The sequence below is a fragment of the Desmodus rotundus genome, chromosome X, assembly GCF_022682495.2.
Source record: "Desmodus rotundus isolate HL8 chromosome X, HLdesRot8A.1, whole genome shotgun sequence".
In the NCBI taxonomy this organism is placed as follows: Eukaryota; Metazoa; Chordata; class Mammalia; order Chiroptera; family Phyllostomidae; genus Desmodus; species Desmodus rotundus.
Window position 1 is genome coordinate 76,390,145 of NC_071400.1, and position 21,801 is coordinate 76,411,945.

General features: G+C 37.5%; 1 protein-coding gene across 1 annotated transcript in view; it reads right to left on the reverse strand.

Moving 5' to 3' along the window:
• CYBB (cytochrome b-245 beta chain) overlaps window positions 1-21,321 on the reverse strand; it is a 31,089-nt gene extending 9,768 nt beyond the window's left edge. Inside the window, exons 1-7 of the mRNA XM_024563669.3 lie at window positions 21,213-21,321; window positions 18,662-18,757; window positions 17,183-17,293; window positions 8,678-8,762; window positions 6,717-6,862; window positions 5,632-5,822; window positions 2,195-2,324 (exon numbers count right to left, since the gene is read on the reverse strand). Of these exons, the coding sequence (XP_024419437.1) occupies window positions 2,195-2,324; window positions 5,632-5,822; window positions 6,717-6,862; window positions 8,678-8,762; window positions 17,183-17,293; window positions 18,662-18,757; window positions 21,213-21,257 (804 nt within the window). The 5' untranslated portion in view covers window positions 21,258-21,321. The remainder of the gene's footprint in view (window positions 1-2,194; window positions 2,325-5,631; window positions 5,823-6,716; window positions 6,863-8,677; window positions 8,763-17,182; window positions 17,294-18,661; window positions 18,758-21,212) is intronic.
• Between the last annotated feature and the right edge of the window lie 480 nt (window positions 21,322-21,801).

Here is a 21,801-nt window from a genome sequence, read left to right on the forward strand (position 1 = left end):
CAGAGCAAAAGAGGATTTTAAAAAAGGATGTTTTAAGGGGTGATAGTTAATAAAAGATTCATGGGGACAGAACATTTTAGAAGTCAAGTTACTCTTTGTAGCATCTTTAAACATTTTGTCAGATTATTAAATGTCTTCTACAACAGAATGCATAAACATTATCTAAAATTAAAATAATAAAACTTTGAGCCAGTAAAAATGAACATCCTCTATGACTGCATTGGGGAACTATATCTACAGCATGAGACTTTCCCAACAGGAACTGCCCACAAGAATGAGATTTCCTCCTAGTGTTGCAACAGCAGTTGCAATAACCCTATAGCAGAGCAAGTTTGGTTTCAGAATTAACATTTCTGTAAAAGATACCATTTCAGCAACACCATATTTTAATGCAATATTGCAATTGCTTTCAATTATTATGTAGCAAAATTTATTCTTTTGCAAGATGAGAAATTTTATGTAAGAATTTAGCTATTTCCCCAATATCCTGGTAACTTCCTAAGAGCTATGCAATGCACTTGCTGAATAGGAAAAATCCTAAAGACTTTCAGATTTCTCTAGATTCCTCTCTTGTCAGAATCTGTGGTGTTTCAGAACACTGGAATTACCTTGTAGCATTGTTGGTTATATAAAAATATTTATGTCAAACAGATCTATCCCAGGACTCAGTCACTTAGGTTCCTAGTTTAATACTAGAAGTAGCAAAGAATTTTAGAAGGCAATATCATCTAAAAGATGACATTCCCGAATGAATTCCAATAAGGAAATACAATAATGAAGTGCTTCTCACAGTCTCACATGTGGTCTTTCTGTTAAATTATTTTTTTAAGAATATTTTATTGGAAGTTGAGAACAGTAGTTTAATACCTGAAGTAGCAAAGGATTTTAGAAGGCAACATCACCTAATGTTCCCCTTTGTAGCCAAAGTTGAAGAACATCTACCTTAAAAATCAGTAATGTTCTGCTACTGGCCTTTTTTTCATGGCACAGGTTTTTAAAATAGTATGGCATCATCTATTTCCTGGGGGCCACCATGGGGCCCCATTGAATGGAGCCAGGTCTTAGACATTACCTCTAATATCTCCCAAAACCCAGAAGCTCCTTTGAGGTAGATGCCTGTTAAGACAGTAGTACTCTGACTCCAGTTGTCTTCGAGGAAATGTGCCTTCCCCTAGCCTATAACAGACAACCTGAAATATAGTTCCCTTTTTATCCTTTCTGCTGATGTCTGCATGTAGTGGGAACAGTTTACTGAGGTGTCTGGTTGCTTTCATTAATTAGCAAGGATGCTTAAAGATATTAAGTCCTCAGAGAACATTCTGTGTCTAAAGGAAGAATACTCCTATATTACTAGAGTAAGAAAAAAGAAGGAGAAAATAGAATGGGAAGTTTATCTTTATTCTGTGCTTGAGGAAAAAACAAATAATTCTGCTCAGAAGTTCTGTACAAATGTTGATTATTTTTGCCTAGTTTTATACCAACGGCTAGCATAGTAATGAACAAAGTATACTGCTTGACATGGGGGAAAGTGAACATCACAGGACCCACATTTTGCTCTATGGAGCGGAGATGTTGAGAATACATAAAATGGAGTTCTTCAGAGCTCCCAACAAAAGAAGGCAAATATTTCAGCATGGTTTCCTTTGTCACCTTGTCACACTCCTGCTCTACAATGCAGTGCCTTTGCATGTTAGTATGTAACTGGCTGTCCAACCTCTTTTATGCTTCATTGACAGGATTTCCAGATACCTAAAAGCAACCTTATGTGTCACTTCATCAATTTTCTTCCCAGCTCTGAAATCTACATAAAAAGTCTTACTTCCTGGTATCTGAAGAGGTTCCTAGCTCCTTATACGTGATTATCTGAGCTACCCAACTCAGCTCATGATGGAATGCCTCTGAAAATTATTAACTGATATTATTGTGACCTTCACATCCAAAAGAGAAAAGATAGAAATTCTTAAACCTGAAGAGCATTTTCAAAAATGATGCTTTTCTGAGTTTTATATCAGGATATTCATAAAAGACTCATGCAAGGTTTACTTTTCAAGAAATAATTCTCTACTAAGTTTATTAGAAAAAAAGTAGATACTTATAACATTCTAGTAGTTCCGTAACACTTGTATGTATTTCTTAGACACAGTTTAAAGATTTTGCTAATAAAACTGTAATAGCAACAATGAATTGTTCATACCATAGGTGGGTTCCCATAGAACTCAGGGACTGGGCACTCCTTTATTTTTCCCCAATCTAAGATTTTGTCATGGCATAGTGGTATATTGTGCTCCTGCAAACTCTCTGGGGTCTGCCCACGTACAATTCGCCTAGGGAGGAAATATAAGTATAGATCATTTAGTAGTAGGAAATTAAGTAAGCAATTTTTGACATTCTGGGCATATTTTAAGTATTATAATATGGGTCTTGTACTTTTCACTGAAAAGGTATATTTTATTGCTCCCTCCAAATAGATTAAAGAAAGGGAAAGAAAGTATATGATCCTCAACAGTATAAAAAAACATGTGCAGTGGCACAAATATAACCAGAGACATTGAAATTAAGAACAATGTAACAATAGCCAGAGGGGAGTGGGGAGGGGACAGTGGGGAGAGGGGTCTATAGGAGCTACTATAAAGGACCAAGGAAAAAATCAAGGGGGAGGGTAGAGGTGGGGGAGGGAGGAGGGACTGGCTGGGGTGGGGTGGAGGGATGGGGAGAAAATGCAGACAATTGTAACTGAATAAAAATTAAAAAAATTTAAATGTAATTTTATAGAGGAGAAGTTTTGGATAAATACATTTTCTTAAAGGGAGAATTTATGCTCCTGTGTCTAGAATTATTTTCTTTTATAAACAAACAAAAACAGAAAAACTGCAAATCTAACAAAGCAACTGCTTGCCCATACAGTGCCTTTGTGCAAATTAGAACAAGATATCCCCTCTATGAGGACACTCTTACAAGCAAAGACCTTGGCTAGCAGAACATAGTTTAATTTTATTCCCCTTGTATAGTTGACATCCTCTGCAATCATACAGTAGCCATGAGGCTTAGTTCAAGTGCTTTATTTGTTTTGAAATTATCTAAATTAATCTAAAAGATTGAGATCAATTTAACTTTGTGAAGATTAAGACATTCTTACAGACATGAACACTAATGGTTTCTCCCTTGAAGTGGTCAAATCCCATTAACTTCAATAAATACTAACTGAACAACTACTAAAACTTAAGACAATGTGGGTTTAGTGGGATAGATTAAGGGAGAAACAAAGTCCAGTAAGACATGTCCATGACCTCAAAGAACATAGATAGCAAGGTCTTCAGAACATATAATAACAAAAGGCACTGGAGGTCCTTTGTAGAAGTTTATTTGGGGGAACTAAAATTTGTTGTGTCACTTGATATATTCTGAGAATATTTTAATTCAAGGTTATTAACCATCCATTTCTATTTCTAGGTCTTGGGGAAGAGATTACCCTGTATTGAGTATCAGTCATATGCCAGGCCTGGGAAAAGGCACTGTCTACAAATTTTCTCATTTAATCCTCATAACAAGCCTGAAAGGTAACTATTAGTACTCCCATTTCACATATGAGGACAATGAGGCTTAGAGACACTAGGTAACTAAAAGCAGAATGATCTGGTGAAAATAGTTCTGGATCTAAGCCAGACAGCCTTGGTTTCAAGTCCCAGGTTCACCCCTTACTGGTTTGGTGAACTTGAACTTCTTTTGAACCTTGGTTTCTTTAGCTGTGAAATAGGTATACCAGTAATCAATTGGCATGATGCATAACAAATGCCGGACACAAAGTAAGCATCCAACAAATGATAACTATTTAAGTTCTTAATACCAAGTTCACATGAGGAGGATGTAACAAAAAAGATATCTGATTTTCTTCTCTTGTCACTGCCAGGACCAGAAATCAGAACGCCTGGATTTTAATCCCAGTTCAACTACTACCCAGCTATGAGACTGTGAGCAATTAGACAACCAGTTTAAGTAGCAGATTCTCCTCAAATGCAGAATTGAGTAAATATATCTCCTCTGCTGGTTCCAAGAGAAATGCATATCTATGAAACTATACAAATGTACAGTAGTGAAATTACTAAACAAGAGAAGGGGGATATTCATTTTTTTCTCTGGGGTTTTCTGAAACAACTGGATTATGGTCAAGTCCCATTTAAAGGTACTCAATTGCATTTTGAAGAGCTGAAGTTTAAGGTAGTTATTCCCTTTGCATAATTTTAAAAATCAATGAAATTCATTACAAAACAGAAAAATATTCCCCCAAAGAGCATCTTGCAATATGAACAAGATGTTACAAAATGAAGATTGAAATTACAAAAGAGAAAGAGAAACTGTTCATTTAAGATAACCTAGTTATGGAAGTTCTGGTTTTATGATTCTTTCTTAAGTAATAAAGGCATAATGCAGTTGTTTGGGCACTTCATTTTTAAGGGTTTTTTTTTAACAGAAATAAAATAAAATTATATGTATTTTAAAAATAAAGATACTCAATTGCTTTAAGAGAGTCAAGAGATTCTTTTTTTACACAGAACTTTCAGTGCATAGAAAGAGTATCTCAGGGGTCAGAGTCAGCAAGTTGATCAAGAATGCACACAGTGGTTGCCCAATGATGTTCTCCCCACCCTTCCCCTTTTCACACTCACTTGGCCTTGTCTAGGACAACTTGAGCAAAGTCATTGAACCTTAAGCATCCACTTCCTCTACCCTTAGTTTTCTGGAGTCCTATTTACACCAGTGGACTTCCCCAAACCTACTTTTATGTGCAGGTGGGAATCAGCCAGTGTGATGCAGTAGATAAAGGAAACCTGGTATTAAACAGGATTCCCAATACGGCAAACTCTTCCAACCACATGTTCAGGCACTGTGTCTCTGAGGTGCTTAGACTACCTGAGCTCCAATCCTAGCTATGCCAGTTACAAACTGGGTGGCTTATGCTACATATTTTACCTATTTTTAGTCTTGTTCCATGTCTACAATTTCCCCAGGAAATGGGGATAGTAAAAGCATCTTTACCTCTTGGGGATTAAAAGAAACATTTCACGTCTATAGCAGGTGCTCATTAGAGGTTAGCTCTTACCTTTATTGTATGAAAATGCTTGAAAGAAATAACCATGTATTTTTCCTTTTAGGGTTCCCCACAGTGCCTGATATCAATTCTTATACACTGTAGGCAATCAATAAATGATTGGCTTGAATCAAAGCTCATTGAACTACAGAAAACCCTTTCAACTGATTAATCATTAACTCTTTTTGTTTGGGATTTTGTCCAATATATTTGCGATTAAGCCACAGGAAACATCATTGCATACATCCAAGACCATATGAGCACTCTCAACATGTTTTATATACTTGCAAAGATACTCAAACTTTGATGTATTTTCAAACTTGCTACAAATAGCAGCTTTGTGAATAGCTATTAATTGGGTGTAAGAAACTAAACTGCTGTTGAGTGGTTTCTATCAGAATGACCTCTGTTGTCCCCTCATATTCTCTCAGAAGACCAGCTGACCACACAGTCAAGGAAGTCACTGTGCCTCTAACAGAGCATCATCATACCTAGAAACTGAAGGTGTGACATAAAGTACTTGGCCCTGAAGTTTAAACACTCACTCAGCTCCATGGATGGCGAGACCAATGAAGAAGATCACAAAAAGATGGTGCGTGTACCAAAACACTTCAAAGTAAGACCTCCTGATGGTTTTGGTGGAAGAGGTAATAATTAATATGAGGCACAGTGTGATGACAACTCCAGTAATGCCTGCCAAGCGAGTCACAGCCACATACAGGCCTCCTGCAGGATTCTATAAAATACAAATACATACACACATGTTTGTAGGCTTTCAAATGCAGGACTAGCTATATATAAAGTGTCCAGACTATAGGGAAATAGGTATTTCATTCCCCCTTCACATAATCCTAAACAGCCCTCACAGAGGGATCCAGACTTCAAATAGATATTTCTCAATTTCAAAATGTCTTATGTGGTTGAGTTGTCGCAAATAATATGAATCAATATACTGAAATAGTTCTCAGGGAGTATCAAATAAAGGAAATCGTTCTACAATAAGATGGCCTAAAAGGGGCTCAAGATCTTTCTCCCTTTGATTTGGAAAAGGCCATGGGTGACTGCTATTTCTTTACCTATTAAAGATTTAGTCCCATTCTATTCTCTTGTGTATTCTGGAAAAAAATTTAGATAACACAATCCTAGAATATACCTGACTCCTGATTATGCCTGATCCAGAGCAAATCCTTGCTTCCTTAAGCTCCTCCCAGATCATTTAACACAATTCCAGGTCCTATACCAAGCTTTTCTTAACATCCTCTGAGATCCTCCAGACTTCCTCATGGTGTGTAGTCTCTTTTGCTGCAGTAAGTAATAACCCCAACTTTGTTTGACTACATTGTGTATTCCTGGCTTTCTGTTGGTCCTTACCATGGGTGAGCTTGAGTTACTCCAGGCTCCGCCCACACACATTCTTACAGGTAAACTTAAGGAACTGAAAATATCTAATGACCGTCCACACATGGGTTCAGGAATGTGGGAGACTTTCTCTGTACCCACTTTCTTAGAACCTACAGACTTGTTCCTCTGATAGTCAACTTTTGTTGTTGTGGCCAAGCAAAGTTCTTAACTCATTAAAATCTAGTCCTCAGTTTCAACGGCTTAAGGAACATAAGAACAAGAGGCTTACCGGGATTCTCTCTCGAGCAAAATTGAGGTAAGTTTCACCGGGTTTATCTCCAATGTCAGACAGTGCTATTGAGTAAGAATCAGAATTGTTGACTCGGGCATTCACACACCACTCCACATTAAATAGATGTGCAATGGTGTGAATCGCTAAAGAGGGCAGAGAAGAAAAACAAAGAGGGTGAAAGGTATGAACAATTTTATTGTAAGCTGAGTTTGCCTATAGCTCCAGACTTCATGATAGGTTACACAGAAACACAGGAATGGGCCAGAACGCTGATAAACAAAAACTAGGTCTCCAGTACCAGAGAGGCAAGCAATTCTAGTGGGTAAGCTATTCTCTAGTTGTGTGAGCGTAGGCAAATCACTTAACCTCTCTGGCCTTGGTTTCCTAACTTGCAAAATGAAGGGTTTGAACTAAATGATCCTAAAGACCTAACCAAGTTCTAAGATTCTACAAAATACCTTTGGTCTCTGAGGATATTGAGATGCCCTATCATTGTCTCTCTTCCCCTGATATATTTATGTTCAAACAGGAAGACTCTCATGTAACATATGCCTTTGCTTGTTCCATTTACCTGTCTGACATTACTCCAGAGAGAGATAACAATGTTATATTGAACTGGTACAAACCAATGGACATAAAGATGAATCTCTTAAAAAAATAATACATTCTTTACTTGACAAGAGGGACTTACTATGTGCCAAGCAGTGCTTTACCGTGTTTTATAATTACTTAATCCTTATGAGTAAATGATTTAGATAATATTATCATCTTATCTTACAGATGAGGAAGTTGACGCACAGATTGCTTTAAAATTTTGTCCAAGGTCGTCAAGCTAATAAGTAACAGGGTTAAGAATCAAGTCCAAGCAGTTTGGCCCACAAATCTGCGCTGTTAACCATTACACTCTGTTGCTTCCTAACAAGATTTTATGATACATTTCACTTTTGAAACATTTTCTTTGCCACAGCTCAGAAAGCCTGCATGATCCCAGTTGAATACCTGCAATCTAAGCCTGTTTTACTCAGGGACAAATGCCTTAAGGGCAGAATAAAAATCTCTTTTTTCATCACTGTGTATGTGTGCATGCCTCTTGTCTGGTACATCAATTATTTATTCAGTGACATAGTGGAGATTTGATAAGGGTTCCAGATACATCTCTTCCTTTCTGTTTTTTTTTTTTTGGAGTGTTTAATTAGGGTATAAGTGACTTACATAAGTTTCAGATGTATAACATAATGATTTGATGGTTGTATATATTGCAAATCATCCATCACCACACATCATTACAGAATTATTTTCTAGTTATGGGAACTTTAAAGATCTACTCTCTTAGCAACTTTCAAATACAGTATGAAATATAGTTTTATTAACTATAGTTGCCATGTCAGATATAACCCTTCTTGTGCCAACACCACCACCTTAATAGTTGTAATAATAACACATTATATATATAATATATATTACATTTAAACACATGTATACCTATTATGTGTGTATATATATATATAAACAATAATAATAAAAGTGTTTAGCTGACAAACTCTATTTTAATGGGTTGTTGTTATAGGCTGTGGCCCCTCTAAGTTTACTCAAAGAAAGCCAGGACTCTACATGTTCAAAGAAGATTTTTTTTAATGAATGAATAAAAGCTCTCATATGTGAACTGACAAACACTTTTGATAGTAAAAAGAGTGAAAAGAGGTGAAGACACTGGAATTTTATCAGAAGAGCCCAAGATTAAAAAGTATTAATACCTGAAGGAATAAATCCTAATATTGGGATGGTGGAAACAGGGGTAAATATTTTTTTAACAGAACTCATTAAAAAATACAACATATCTAATCACCACTTAATATGACTATGAAAGTTGACCCCTTATTTTTAAAAGTATCTAAGAATAGAGGGAACTCCCTGGTTCCACATTTTCTTTGCAGTCTTAAATATCTTAATAAACCTACCAGTGTGAAGTGCAATCATCCATGCCACCATTTTATGAAAGGTGAGGTTCCTGTCCAGTTGTCTTCGGATTCTTGTTGAGCAACACTTTGGATTAAGAAGAAAATAATGAAATAGTAATTGTTAATAAGGTTTTCTCTATTCTAGGCATTAGGTACATAGCACCTTATTTAATTCTCACAACCATCCTAAAAACGTCAATGGCATTCTACCCCATTGACAGATGAGAAAATTGAGGCTCAGATTGATGCAGTCATCTTTCCAATGTTAAAGGACCAATAAATGGCATAACTGGATTAACCAGTATATTTTATGTTCCCGTACGAGTGATCTAAAAAGTCTCTTGAGAAATCCATTGATTAATTGTATAAAATATGAATTTGGACAGAAAATATCTAACCGCATAGTTTCTAGTTCAGATTAATTTATTATAAACAGAGGATATAGAAATTAACAAAGGACTGGCCTGCTGTCGAAGACCTGACAGTCTAATGGGGACACAGACAAGTGAACAGTTCTACAAGTGAATAGTTTTAGAACAACACCCTTATAGGAGGTACACTACAGGAGGAGAATAAAATAGTCTACTTGCCTATGCTGATGGCGACAACATCACAAGGTACATCATTAACCAAATAAATAATAATAGCACAAAAAACAATAGGTAATATTTACAAAGAAATTATGCAAAATGCTGCTTTAATTGTTTTACATGCATTGACTCATTTCATCCTATTAGGGAGGTACCATGATTATCACTACATAACAGGTGACAAAACAAAGGTTTAGAGAGGTGACCTTGCCTTAGGTCACATAGTTAATAAGTGGCAGTGCTGGTATTTAAACTCAGACTGTCTGATGCCAAAGATATCAATAGTCTGATATTTCATAACTTATATGATTACTTTGACATTAAAAGTAGTATTTTTCTCAATACATTAGTGTAACTGTCCTCACAACATATGTAAGAAGATGTGGATTTGAACCTGGACTCGAAACCTGGTTTATAGTTTAATCAGAGTTTTACCCTCCTGAAAACTGGTCAAATGCTCACTCTGGCTGCTTTGTGCCTGAGACTAGATTTACTGCCATAGAGATTCAGAGAACTTTTAAGGAGAGCTGAGTGAAGTGCCAGCCCCCGTCCCCCCCCCAAAAAAAACCCCCACCTTAGGTATTATAACTATCTAGTTCTAAATGTATTCAATTTAAGTATAGGTGTGTTTAATATTTGACTTGCTTATTTTTAATAACATGTTCTGATTTTATAGAAAAGATATAACTGCATGAAAAACTGTGCTTACTCCACCATCTCTCAGTGAGCTATATTTAGGGAGGGCAGGCTGCTTAGACCAGGACAGCAGATTCCTAGAACTGTAGAACTACTACTAAGTAAGACATTGAAGATTTCAGAAAAAGGAAAAAAGAATTAGCCTTCTGTGAGCCAGGCAGGTTACCCATAATCATTACTTCACTTAATACAATAAGCTAAATATTATTGTCCTCATTTTACAGATAACAAAACTAAAGCTAACTCATATTCCTTGGATCCAAGTCTATTTGTCTTTAAGATTCATGCCTTTTTCACCAAACCGAATATAAAAATATAGGCATTATTATTCTACCTGTCTGAAAAACCAAAACCAAGGTTTTAAGGGTAAGTACTCTATCTGGAAGGTGATCACACAAAACAAGGTTAGGGAAAGGAAGGCTGGGAAAGGAAGGAAACCTATAAAGGGTGTGTTATATCAACTATCACTATCACATCATATATCACTGCACTCTCTGATCAGAGACTGTGTAGAACATGCCCCAGAGTTTTGCATTCTGTTTTATTTTTCCTGAGGAGCTAGAAAGCTTGATACTCATCTACCAACTTCCACGTATCACTGGCTGAGGGCTGTACCCAGGGCATCAGCACCATGGCAATGCAGGCTTGTCCCAGGGGATGGTTGAAAGAAAATCCTCAGGTAAAGAATGACTGGGGCTTCCAGAAGGCAGTTGCCCATGTACTGGAACTGTCAGTGTGCAGGGAATATGGGTGGGGTGTCAACAGCACATGCTACGATGAAGTGATCATCCATGGAGTTCAGCAGTGACTCAGGCTCTCAAAACAAGGGTTTCCTGTTTGAAATCACTTATTTTACATATCTGTTGGTAAAAAAAGTTGACTGTCCTTGTTTTCTTAAATAGCTTAGTTGTCTTTTGTATTTATTTCAAGTTCTTGCTTTGTTTTACTACTTTATATTCTTTACAATTTTAAGGAAATATTTTTTCTATTTCCCAATTGTTTCTTAGAGTTCTTGTGGTAATTAGAAGTCTCAGATGATACCCAATGACCTTATATAATCTTCTCTCCTTCAGTGTGAGTGGGACCTGACCTATGAATATGATGGGATGTCACTCCTGTGATTTTCTTGCATTATATGGCAAAAGGGACTTTACAGAGATAAAGTCATCAATCGACATTATGAGAGATTATCTGCGTGGGCCTGACTCAATCACAAAAGCCCTTTAAATCTGGGTCTATAAGTCAGAGTTGGAAGAAGTTGGAGATTAGAGGCTTGAGAGGGGCTTGATGCACTGTTGATGGCTTGAAGATGGAGGGGACTGTTACCAAGCAAGGACTTGTTACTCAGTCTGCAAAGAAGTTAATACTATGGCACCAGCTTTTGAGAAAAGGCTTTTATCTTTGAGTCAACTGGTAAGGTGACAGGAGGCAAGGCTCAAATCTGGCTCCCCAACCCAGGGTTCAGGGTGGGATTTTAAGGAGTTTCAGTACCAGATCTTCTTAGACAATGGACCCTTCACTTCTGTACTCAGGTTCCTGTCACGTCTTGGTCCTTTGTTTCCATGGCAAGGTTGGGGGAGGGGAGCAGTTAAGGATTCCCAAGTGCTACCTGTGAGTGGTGTTCACACGTACTACTCATAAGTAGTGTAAACTTTGGTTCCAGGTCTTTTTAGAAACAGGAGAGGACCAGTTTGGACTGGATCTTCAGTTACAGGGCCACATGACAAGGAATGCAGGGAATCTAGGATCCAAGAGTGGCCCCTCGATGACCATCAGCAATTACACAGGGACGTCAGTCCTGCAACTGCAAAGAACTGAGTTTTGCTAACAAGAGTGAGCCCGGAATAACATTTTTATCCAGAGTTTCCATATGAAAATTCGGCCCTCTTGACACCTGGATACCCAACTACCAATGCTGAATGTCTGACCTGCAGAACTGTGAGCTGAAACATTGGGGTTGTTTTAAGCCATTTAACTTGTGGAAATTTATTACACGGTAATAGATAATTAATATGGTTGTTAGTGGAGGTTGGAACATAATTGAAGTGCTACGAACAAGAGAATGAAAAAGTAGGGTCAGAAAGCAGCACTGAATTACACTTCAGAGAGCAACTTTTGCCATGAGATATACCTGTGCTGTATCTTGACCCTACCACCTAGCTGTAAGATGTTGAACAATTTACTCAGTTTCCAGTTTCCTTACCTATATACTCATCATAGTTATTTCCTCTTAGGTCTGTTTCATAAATTCATTGAGAAGTGTTTAATAAATATTTGATTTTATTGCATCATTATTTAACTTCTCATTTAATATGGTTTGGCTCCTCAGCTAGAAGGTCAGCCTCCTGTTTGCATAACAATATGCCATGTACTTTAAAACATTCTTTAATAATTATTTATTTAAATGAATTGCATTTTCACTATCTTAGAATCTAAGATGAGTCTACAGAGAATAGATGTAACCTCTGTAGGATAGATGTAAACCTCTGTAGATATAAACCTACAGAGGTTTAGACATGTATTCACCCACATGTCCACACTTGCCACACTGTTTTCTTTTCTACATCCTGCCAAATCATTTTGAAACTCTGGGGATTTCTGTATGCTAAATCCTATCCTTCCCCATTTTTCTCACCAAAGCAGGCTGAGTCTTTACCCCTATTTTTCCTGGGGTTGGCCAACCTTTCATCTCTCTTTCTCCAGGTAACCAGAAGGATTATGAAGAAAAGTCTAAATGATTGAAATCACTAGAAACTGAACAGAAGTTCTGTGGCTGTTTAGTTTGCTTAGTGTCCTACTAATGAACTCTTGATGTTATAATGTCCTTGTCATTTTTAGCATTGGGTATTCAGCATTCTCAAACATCCATATATATATATGATGAACTTTCTAAGACCATAATACCACAATAGGACAGTTTTCAGTTTAGGTGGCATGTAGGAAAGTGAATAGGCTCTGGGGGCACAATGACCTTTGTTTGAATTGTAATACTCCCATTTAATTTCATCTTCACCTCACTGGCCTGATATGCAGATTTAATGAGGTGAGGTTCATGAAGACTCGGTAAGTGAAAATTATTATGATTCCCAACATTAGTCACAATAGGCTCACTCACTTTAATTCCTATCAGAAAACTCAGTTTCATTTGGAAAGTTTACATTTTAGGCTGGAAAACCCAGGAGGGATACACCCCATCTGTAAAAGAATGTTTTCTTTTACATACAGGTCTTTCCAGTTTCACAGCTGAGCTTCACTGCAATTTGAAGAAAAGCCTCATTTCACTCCTGTCTTTAGAGACTTTCATGAGGATTTTCCTTTCTGGGCCACAGGAAGCCTAAAATCAGCCATTACAACAGGCACTGCTCATGGGGTATGGCAGCTTAACGGCAGTGCAACTTGGGCCTGTGGGGTAATGAGGATTTCCTAATGGGCCATCCTGGTGAAAATACTGCCTATTTCTCAGGGCTTACTTCCTCTAAATACACAGTATTTGAATAGGGAAGGGGGGTGGAATAAAAATTAATCGTGTCTCTTTAAAAACAAAATGCTACAGAGCATGAACTTCATTTAGCAAATGTTCACTGGGTACCTATGGTATATCAGATATTGTACTTTACAATTGGCTCATTAATAAAGCTTTTAAGCAAATGAAAGTTTGCCTCTGTGGTTTCTTGAGTTGAAAAGATTATTTTGAAATCTTTGTACTCAATATCTACTGTTAGTTGTACTCTGCTAATTCTATATTAGTAAATTGAATGTTGCATCGTTCTTGAAAAAAAATTTCCCCTTAGGATCAATGTGAATTTAATATGACTAGGAAAAGTGAGGCATATTTCAAAGCAACTTCTCCTTGTTACTGACAGTTTAGACCACTTCTTTCCTTTCCCAAAATATTCTGTGATTGCCAAATTGGGTATCACCTCCTTAGCTATACTTTCAAGGTCCTAGTTTACCAGCAAAGCTCCAGCTTCTACTTCAGCCTTATCTCAGATATCTGTCTTTTACATTACCTACTTTCCAATCAAAATAGATTGCTTGCTGCTCTCTTCTAGAAATTATCTCTACTTAATAGGTCATTTTTTAAAAAAGCTAGTTAATATTAAAAACATACATTTTATTAAGAGAGAAAGAAGAGACTACGAGATGCTAATGAGCTAGTGGAAGAGGTCCCACCAGGGTATCAATCCCTAACTTTGGAAGAGCTATTCTGGTGTGGTTAGGAATGGCAAAAAAGTCCAAAGGGGAGCCAGAAGTCATGCTTATTCGGGACTTTTAAGAATATGATATCCGAGACTTTCGGCCAAGATGGAGGCATAGGTAGACACACTGTGCCTCCTCCCACAACCAAAAGAAGGACAACAATTTAAAAACAAAAAACAACCAGAACTGACAGAAAATCGAACTGTATGGAAGTCTGACAACCAAGGAGATAAAGAAGAAACATTCATCCAGACCAGTAGGAGGGGTGGAGACGGGCAGCTGGGGTGGAGAGGACTCGCAGCAAGGCAGCAGCTGGTGGACCCAGCGAGGTGGCGGATTGTGGAAAGGCACAGGCCAGGCTGCAGCTGGCAGACACCACAAGGTGGTGGCTAGAGGTCCTTGTGGCCCCACATTTGCACAAAGATAAACCAGGAGGAACGGTGGGGAAGCAAAACAGACCTCGCAACCCAGGGCTCCAGCACCAGGAAATAAAGCCTCAAACCTCTGATTGAAAACACCTGTGAGGGTTGAGGTGGCAGCAGGAGAAACTCCCAGCTTCACAGGAGAGGTCATTGGAGAGACCCACAGGGGCCTAGAATGTACACAAACACACCCACTCGTGAATCAGCACCAGAAGGGCCCAATTTGATTGTGGGTAGTGGAGGGAGTGACTGAAAACCGGCAGGGAGTGGAGCAAGCACTATTGCTCCCTATCAAACCCCTACCCCACATACAGCGTCACAGTGCAGCTACGAGCATTACCCTGCACATGTGGACACCTAAGGCTCCACCCCTTTATGTAACAGGCGCACCAAGACAAAAAAAATGGCCCAAATGAAAGAACAGATCAAAGCTCCAGAAAAATTACAACTAAGCAACGAAGAGATAGCCAACCTATCAGATGCACAGTTCAAAACACTGGTTATTAAGACGCTCACAGAATTGGTTGAATTTGGTTGAAAACTAGATGAAAAAATGAAGGCTATGCTAAGAGAAATAAAGGAAAATGTACAGGGAACTAATAGTGATGTGAAGGAAACTGGGACTCAAATCAACGGTGTGGACCAGAAGGAAGAAAGAAACATCCAACCAGAAAAGAATGAAGAAACAAGAATTCGGAAAAATGAGGAGAGGCTTAGGAACCTCCAGGACATCTTGAAACATTCCAATATCCGAATTATAGGGGTGCCAGAAGGAGAAGAGGAAGAACAAAAAATGGAAAACTTATTTGAACAAATAATGAAGGAGAACTTCCCTTATCTGGCAAAGGAAATAGACTTCCAGGAAGTCCAGGAAGCTCAGAGAGTCCCAAAGAAGCTGGACCCAAGGAGGAACACACCAAGGCACATCATAATTACATTACCCAAGATTAAAGAGAAGGAGAGAATCTTAGAAGCAGCAAGAGAAAAGGACACAGTTACCTACAAAGGAGTTCCCATAAGACTGTCAGCTGATTTCTCCAAAGAGACCTTACAGGCAAGAAGGGGCTGGCAAGAAGTATTCCAAGTCATGAAAGGCAAGGACCTACATCCAAGATTACTGTATCCAGCAAAGCTATCATTTAGAATGGAAGGGCAGATAAAGTGCTTCTCAGATACGGTCAAGTTACAGGAGCTCATCATCACCAAGCCCTTATTATATGAAATGTTAAAGGGACTTATCTAAGAAAAAGATCAAAAATAGGAACAGTAAAAATGACAGTAAACTCACAGTTATTAACAAACACACCTAAAACCAAAACAAAAGAAAACTAAGCAAACAACTAGAACAGAAACAGAACCACAGAAATGGAGATCACATGGAGGGTTATCAACAGGGGAGTGGGAGGGGGAGAGAGGGGGGAAAGGTACAGGGAATAAGTAGCATAAATGGTAGGTAGAACATAGACAGCGGGAGGGTAAGAATAGTATAGGAAATGTAGAAGCCAAAGAACTTATAAGTATGACCCATGGACATGAACTATAGGGGGGAATGTGGGAGAGAGGGGGTGTGCAGGATGGAGTGGAGTGAAGGGGGGAAATGGGACAACTGTAATGGCATAATCAATAAATATAATTAAAAAAAGAATGCTTTAAAAGAAAAAAAAAGAGTATGATTTCCTCACCATTTTTTGTGCTTTTGCCCATGCCATGTTCTCCGGGTAGAATGTTTTTCCTTCTCATTTACATTTCCTAGAGGATTATTTTATTCTTATATACCCATATCTTATGCCACCTTCTCCAAGAAGCCTTTGGTCATCCTCTGCCCACCTGATATAACTTCCCCTTCTTTGATTCACTGTAGCTCTTATTTGTAATGTTTTGTGGAACCCATTTATTTGAGTACCATGTGTAGATACTAACTTCCATGTTTCTCATCTTTGCACAATAATATCAATAAGAAATTTGTATACCATTTTATAGGTTACAAAAGTACTTTCTACGTAATGTTTTTTCCTTCTAGCATAGTACATTCCAGAGCTCAAGAAATTGTTGAATTGAGAGTGAAAGGAGCCCTGGGCAATTGGAAAGCTCTGAACTCCTCAATTCCTCGGGCCTAACACTTCTTAATCACATTCATTTTAGTGTGACTCATTGCCCATTGGTTCCATCTGCTTGGGATGTCATGCACAAAAGAGATTTTCTCAGACTTAAAAATTTTGAAAAACAGCACTGTAAGATTAATTTCCAAATTTCACATCAGTCTCATAAAGCCCTGTTTATATACATATATATATACATATTACATTATGTATATCTGTGTGTGTGCACACACATGGGCTTTATTGTTATTATTAAGGTATAGATTGATTGGTGGTTGTTTTTTGAATGCCTGTTTCAGGTTGAATGGTTGTCCCAGGGAACTTCATCAACAAGTTATATAGAAGCAAACTACAGAATCAGGCATGGCTTGGCTCATGAATATTCTACAGACACTGAAATCCTCACAAACCATTTGTTTTCTTTTTCTAAGAAAGGACAATTAGCTTGATGGCCTTTCAAACTTGAGGAACTCAAATTTTGTAAATGTTTGTTCTTACCGCACTGGAACCCCTGAGGAAGGAGAGCAGATTTCGACATACTGGCAACAGTATCAGCATGCAGTTGAAATTCAGGCAGGCTGCAGGGGCCCTGGCCAACGCCAGTGCTCGCTAGAAGAGGCAGAAGAGGGAGTAGGGTGATGCCTGCCAGCACAGAACTCCTCACCCAGTTCCCCAAGCCCACACACCAGAGACATCAAGTTGTCTGGAAAGGAAGGACCTTCTGAGCCAAGGGTTTATATCTTAGGGCCTTCTGGGACATTGTGTTTTAATCTGGGCCTTACCCCCAACCCCAACATTTTTAATGAAAATTTTGAAACATAAAGAGAATTGTAAATCATTTCATATTGAATATTATTTATCCATCTCCCTGATTCCATCTTTTACATTTTACTATGCTTGCTTCATCCCATATCTACCCATCTATCCATCAATCTACCCGTCACTTTGTCCATCCATCAACACATCTTACTTTTGACGCACTTCAAAGTAAACTGCAGACATCAGTTTGCTTCCCCCTAAATACTTAAGCGTGAATATCATTAACCCAAATTCAGTATAAAAACTGGCGTTTCTGAAGAAAGTTTTCTTAGCACTTAGACTGACCTTAAACCTAACCTAAGTTGATATGGTACAATGCTTTGGTATTATAATTGTTCCTTGAAATACCTAAGGAAGTTGCATATTTTGGAGGGGAAAAACAATGGGAAATCATCCTTCTCAGCATCAACCTGAATAAGTTAACAACAACCATAATAATATATATAATGATATAATTATTTATACATATGATTTATACTACAATTATAATTAGTATTATTATTAAGTAATGAATTCATGGTTTCAGCATAATGTAGCAAATAATATCCTCTGGGGGGTAGCTATAGTTGTAATTATTTTCATCTGTGATGAAGAAGAGACCTGGGAGTTCATCAAAACTGAGAACGGTTAACATACCCAAGGAAAGTTGGGGCCTTCACTCTGCTAGCCTAATCAACAAATGTAACTCTTGGGCAAATCCCTCAAAGGCTTCATCTGTAGGAAGAGGCTTATTTCCTGAAAATCATTTCATAACATGCCACTAGGAGCAGGGTTCTCCCTGCACAAAAGTGGTAGGAATCAGATGATTTAGGGAATGTGAAAAGTCTTACTCGTCCTAACTGCATCACACCTGGATACATCTCTCCAACCTACCCTTCAATTCCAGAGCCAGTATTAGATTTCTCCTTTAAGCTAAACACTTGTCCAGTGCTTTTTGGGAGGGAAGGGGTGCTGCTGGGACCCCTGCCATACTTTTGTTTTTCCCACACTAGAAGACCTAAAGACTCTTGTCTGGGGGTTGCAATGGAGGGAATGAGACTGATGGTGCTTTTTGGGTTGGTCAGAATATTTACTGAAAATGCTAAAAGGAATATGAACATTAATATTCAATTAAAATATGACCCAGTCAATATTGCATGAGGTGGGACTTATACTTACCCCAAGAAGTTTTCGAGTGTAAAAGAACTTTGGTGGAATATCATAAACCTGGTAGTACCAGACAAAGAGGAAGATGTTCAACCCCAGCCATACCAGCTGCAGAAACAGAAATAGTTGCATGAAGTTTTCACATTTCAACAGCTGGATTTCACACAAGACTGGTGTCAGACCAAGCTTAGGACTTCCCCAAGTCCAGCCTCTGACACAAAGATGGGTGTAACCATCTTAGAGTCAGCTCTTTCCTGGAGCAGTGACACTACTCTGTAATTGACCTTTACATCCTGTGTCATTCCACAGGATTGTTTTATTACTTGGCCACTATGCCAAGTTACTATTAGTCTATTTCCCCTTCTCTCTTTCTCCTCCTCTTTTTTCTTAACATTATATAGATGATAGCATATGACTCTTCTTAAAAAGAGAAGGAAAAGGAATATGTTGTTATGTTGTCACCTGTATCAGTAAGACTCTGTATTCTACTCTCATAGGTGCCAATCAACTCCCTCTACCACACACCATGCAACCATAGCTAGTGGGAGTCTCATCAGTTAAAACATCAAGTCTTTAATTCAGAGATTTTCAACTGTTGTGCCTCAAGAATTTTTAAAACATGCAATACTTGACTATTCAGTCAGGGGCATTGACCTCTTTTCCCTTAGATTGTCAAATAAAAAGACAACAGCCCTGGCTGGTGTGGCTCAGTGGATTGAGTGCCAGCCCGGAAACCAAAGGGTCACCAGTTTGATTCCCAGTCAGGGCACATACCTGGGTTGTTGGCCGGGTCCCCAGTAGGGGGCATGTGAGAGGCAACCACACATTGATGTTTCTCTCCCTCTCTTTCTCCCGCCCTTCCCCTCTCTCTAAAAATAAATAAATAAAATCTTCAAAAAAAGTAAAAAAAAAAAAAAATGACAACAGCCAATACAACAATAGCCATCTGATGTGAATGAATCAAAATTACACTTTTTTTTGTCATATTGGCAAAAAAAGCATAATATATTTATGGGTGTGCTGCAGAATTACAGTGATTAGTTTTTGTGTGCCATGAGATGAAAAAGGTTGAAAATCACTGCTTTAATTCTATTTGGTAACTTTTGCTTACCATTTGAAGGAGTGTTATTGAGCTTGAATGAGGATGTGGGGGGCAGGAGACTTTTTTAAAATAGACCTTTCTAGATTGTGACTGCTTATTTAATCTGAAGCACTGACTACAACAAGCAGTGACACTGCCCAGTCCTCTACCTTCAGCTCCATAGTAATCTTTTCTTAACTGTGCTTTGAAGCTATTAAATGTCCGCAGATGCTTGAGAACAGTCTCTCTTTAAAAAGAAGATACTTCTCTATTTCCTAACCTTGTCATTCTTACTTTTGCTTTTCAAGCTGTGCCTTCACTTTCAAGTATGTGAGTGTATAATTTAGAAGGAAGTCATTTCCTGAGGAAAATTGTGGTAAGATTTAAAAGTATAATTTGAACTTGTTTTCTGTAGGAGCAACCTGTTCGTAAAATGGTAGTAACTCATGTTAACAGCTCTGAGTCCTCAGAAGAATCCTATATACATTAGAATGTTGGTTTGGCATATTTTTTTAAATGACAAAATATGTGTTGTTTCAAATATATTTTTGCCACTAATTTCTCTCTATCTTGAAAACTCAAAGACTCAATATTTATTTCATGATAAATTCTTTCAAAAGTTCAATTTATGAATTCTCTTTAACATCTGCATAATGCTATCATTGGATATTTGGAAAGGCCAGTTATAAGTCACATTTCTATCTTCCCAATTGTCCATGATTGCTTTGCTGAGAGCACCATCATAAAATAATAGTTGATATTTGTTATGTTAAAAACTAAAGAAATCAAGTTATCTATTTGAAAATTAGCTGTATCTTTACTTACAAAAATTATTTCTCAAGATAGATTAAATTGATTTATATATAATCATATATAATATGTATTAATATACACTGATTATGAGTCTAGATATCTAATTTCAATTCCTTTCCCTTGAATTTTTATAAACCTTATAAATAACTCAATTTACCTCAGAGATAAGAAGGCACTTTAAAACAAAAACATGAGAATGTCAATCATTTTTTGTATAATTATTGAAATAAAGGTTAATTTCCTACACATGAGGTAGTGTTGTGATTATTTGGAAAATCATATAAAATTTCAATTGCACATATTTAAAGTGGTATAAACACATAAAAAAAGTAGAAATTTGTCTTGGAGTAAACATTAATAAACAACTCAGAGTCAGTGATCATTAGCATGAAATATCTTCTGCTCCTTCTGAAATGCTGGATAATTTAGAACTCCTAAAATTTAAGAAATAAACTAGGTGAAAGCCCATAGTTAGATTCTTTCCAAAAGTCAGTTTAGAAGAATGGACTTAGTCGGCTCACAAATGAATGTATGTTAACACAGTAAACCAGTTTCAACAAATATTATGAAAGAAATAAAATGAACAAACAAAAAAGCTTTTCTCTATTTTAGTTCCAAAGAACCTAGACAAGTCAGAGAATTCAAAATGTATCTCTCATGAGTACTTACAATGACAAAGATGGAGAGTCCCTCATTCACAGCCCAGTTCCCCATGGTGGCAAAGGTTTACTGTTTCGTGTCTGCCTCTCTTTTCTGCTATACTTCTTCTGCCCATGAGGAAATGAAAACAGCCCCTTGGGGCAATCTGTTTCCTTTTCTACTATCAGAAATTAGCTAATCATTGGTCAACTGAAAAGCTTGTTTTCATAAAAAAAAAATTCAATCTTTGAACCACAAAAAATTACAGAAAAAGAATCTGTAATGATCTAATCACAACTAAATATAGTGAGAAATGAATGAAACTTATTTCTACCACTGAGAGACAAATAAGTGTAATTCATGGAATGTATTTACACATTGAATTAACTTTTTGACTAATCTGTTATGAATTAGAAATTTTTAAAAAAGTCACCCAACTAGCCATGTCTTCATGCTGGGTGAAAAACATTGAATAGGTGTGATATATTTTGACAGGCTGGAGCAGCATTTTCAGTTGTGTTGAGAAAATAATAACAATAATGATTGTCGACATTTATAGAATGCTTAGATTGTGCTAATTTTCTAAGATATGCATGTACTGTACACACATATACATATA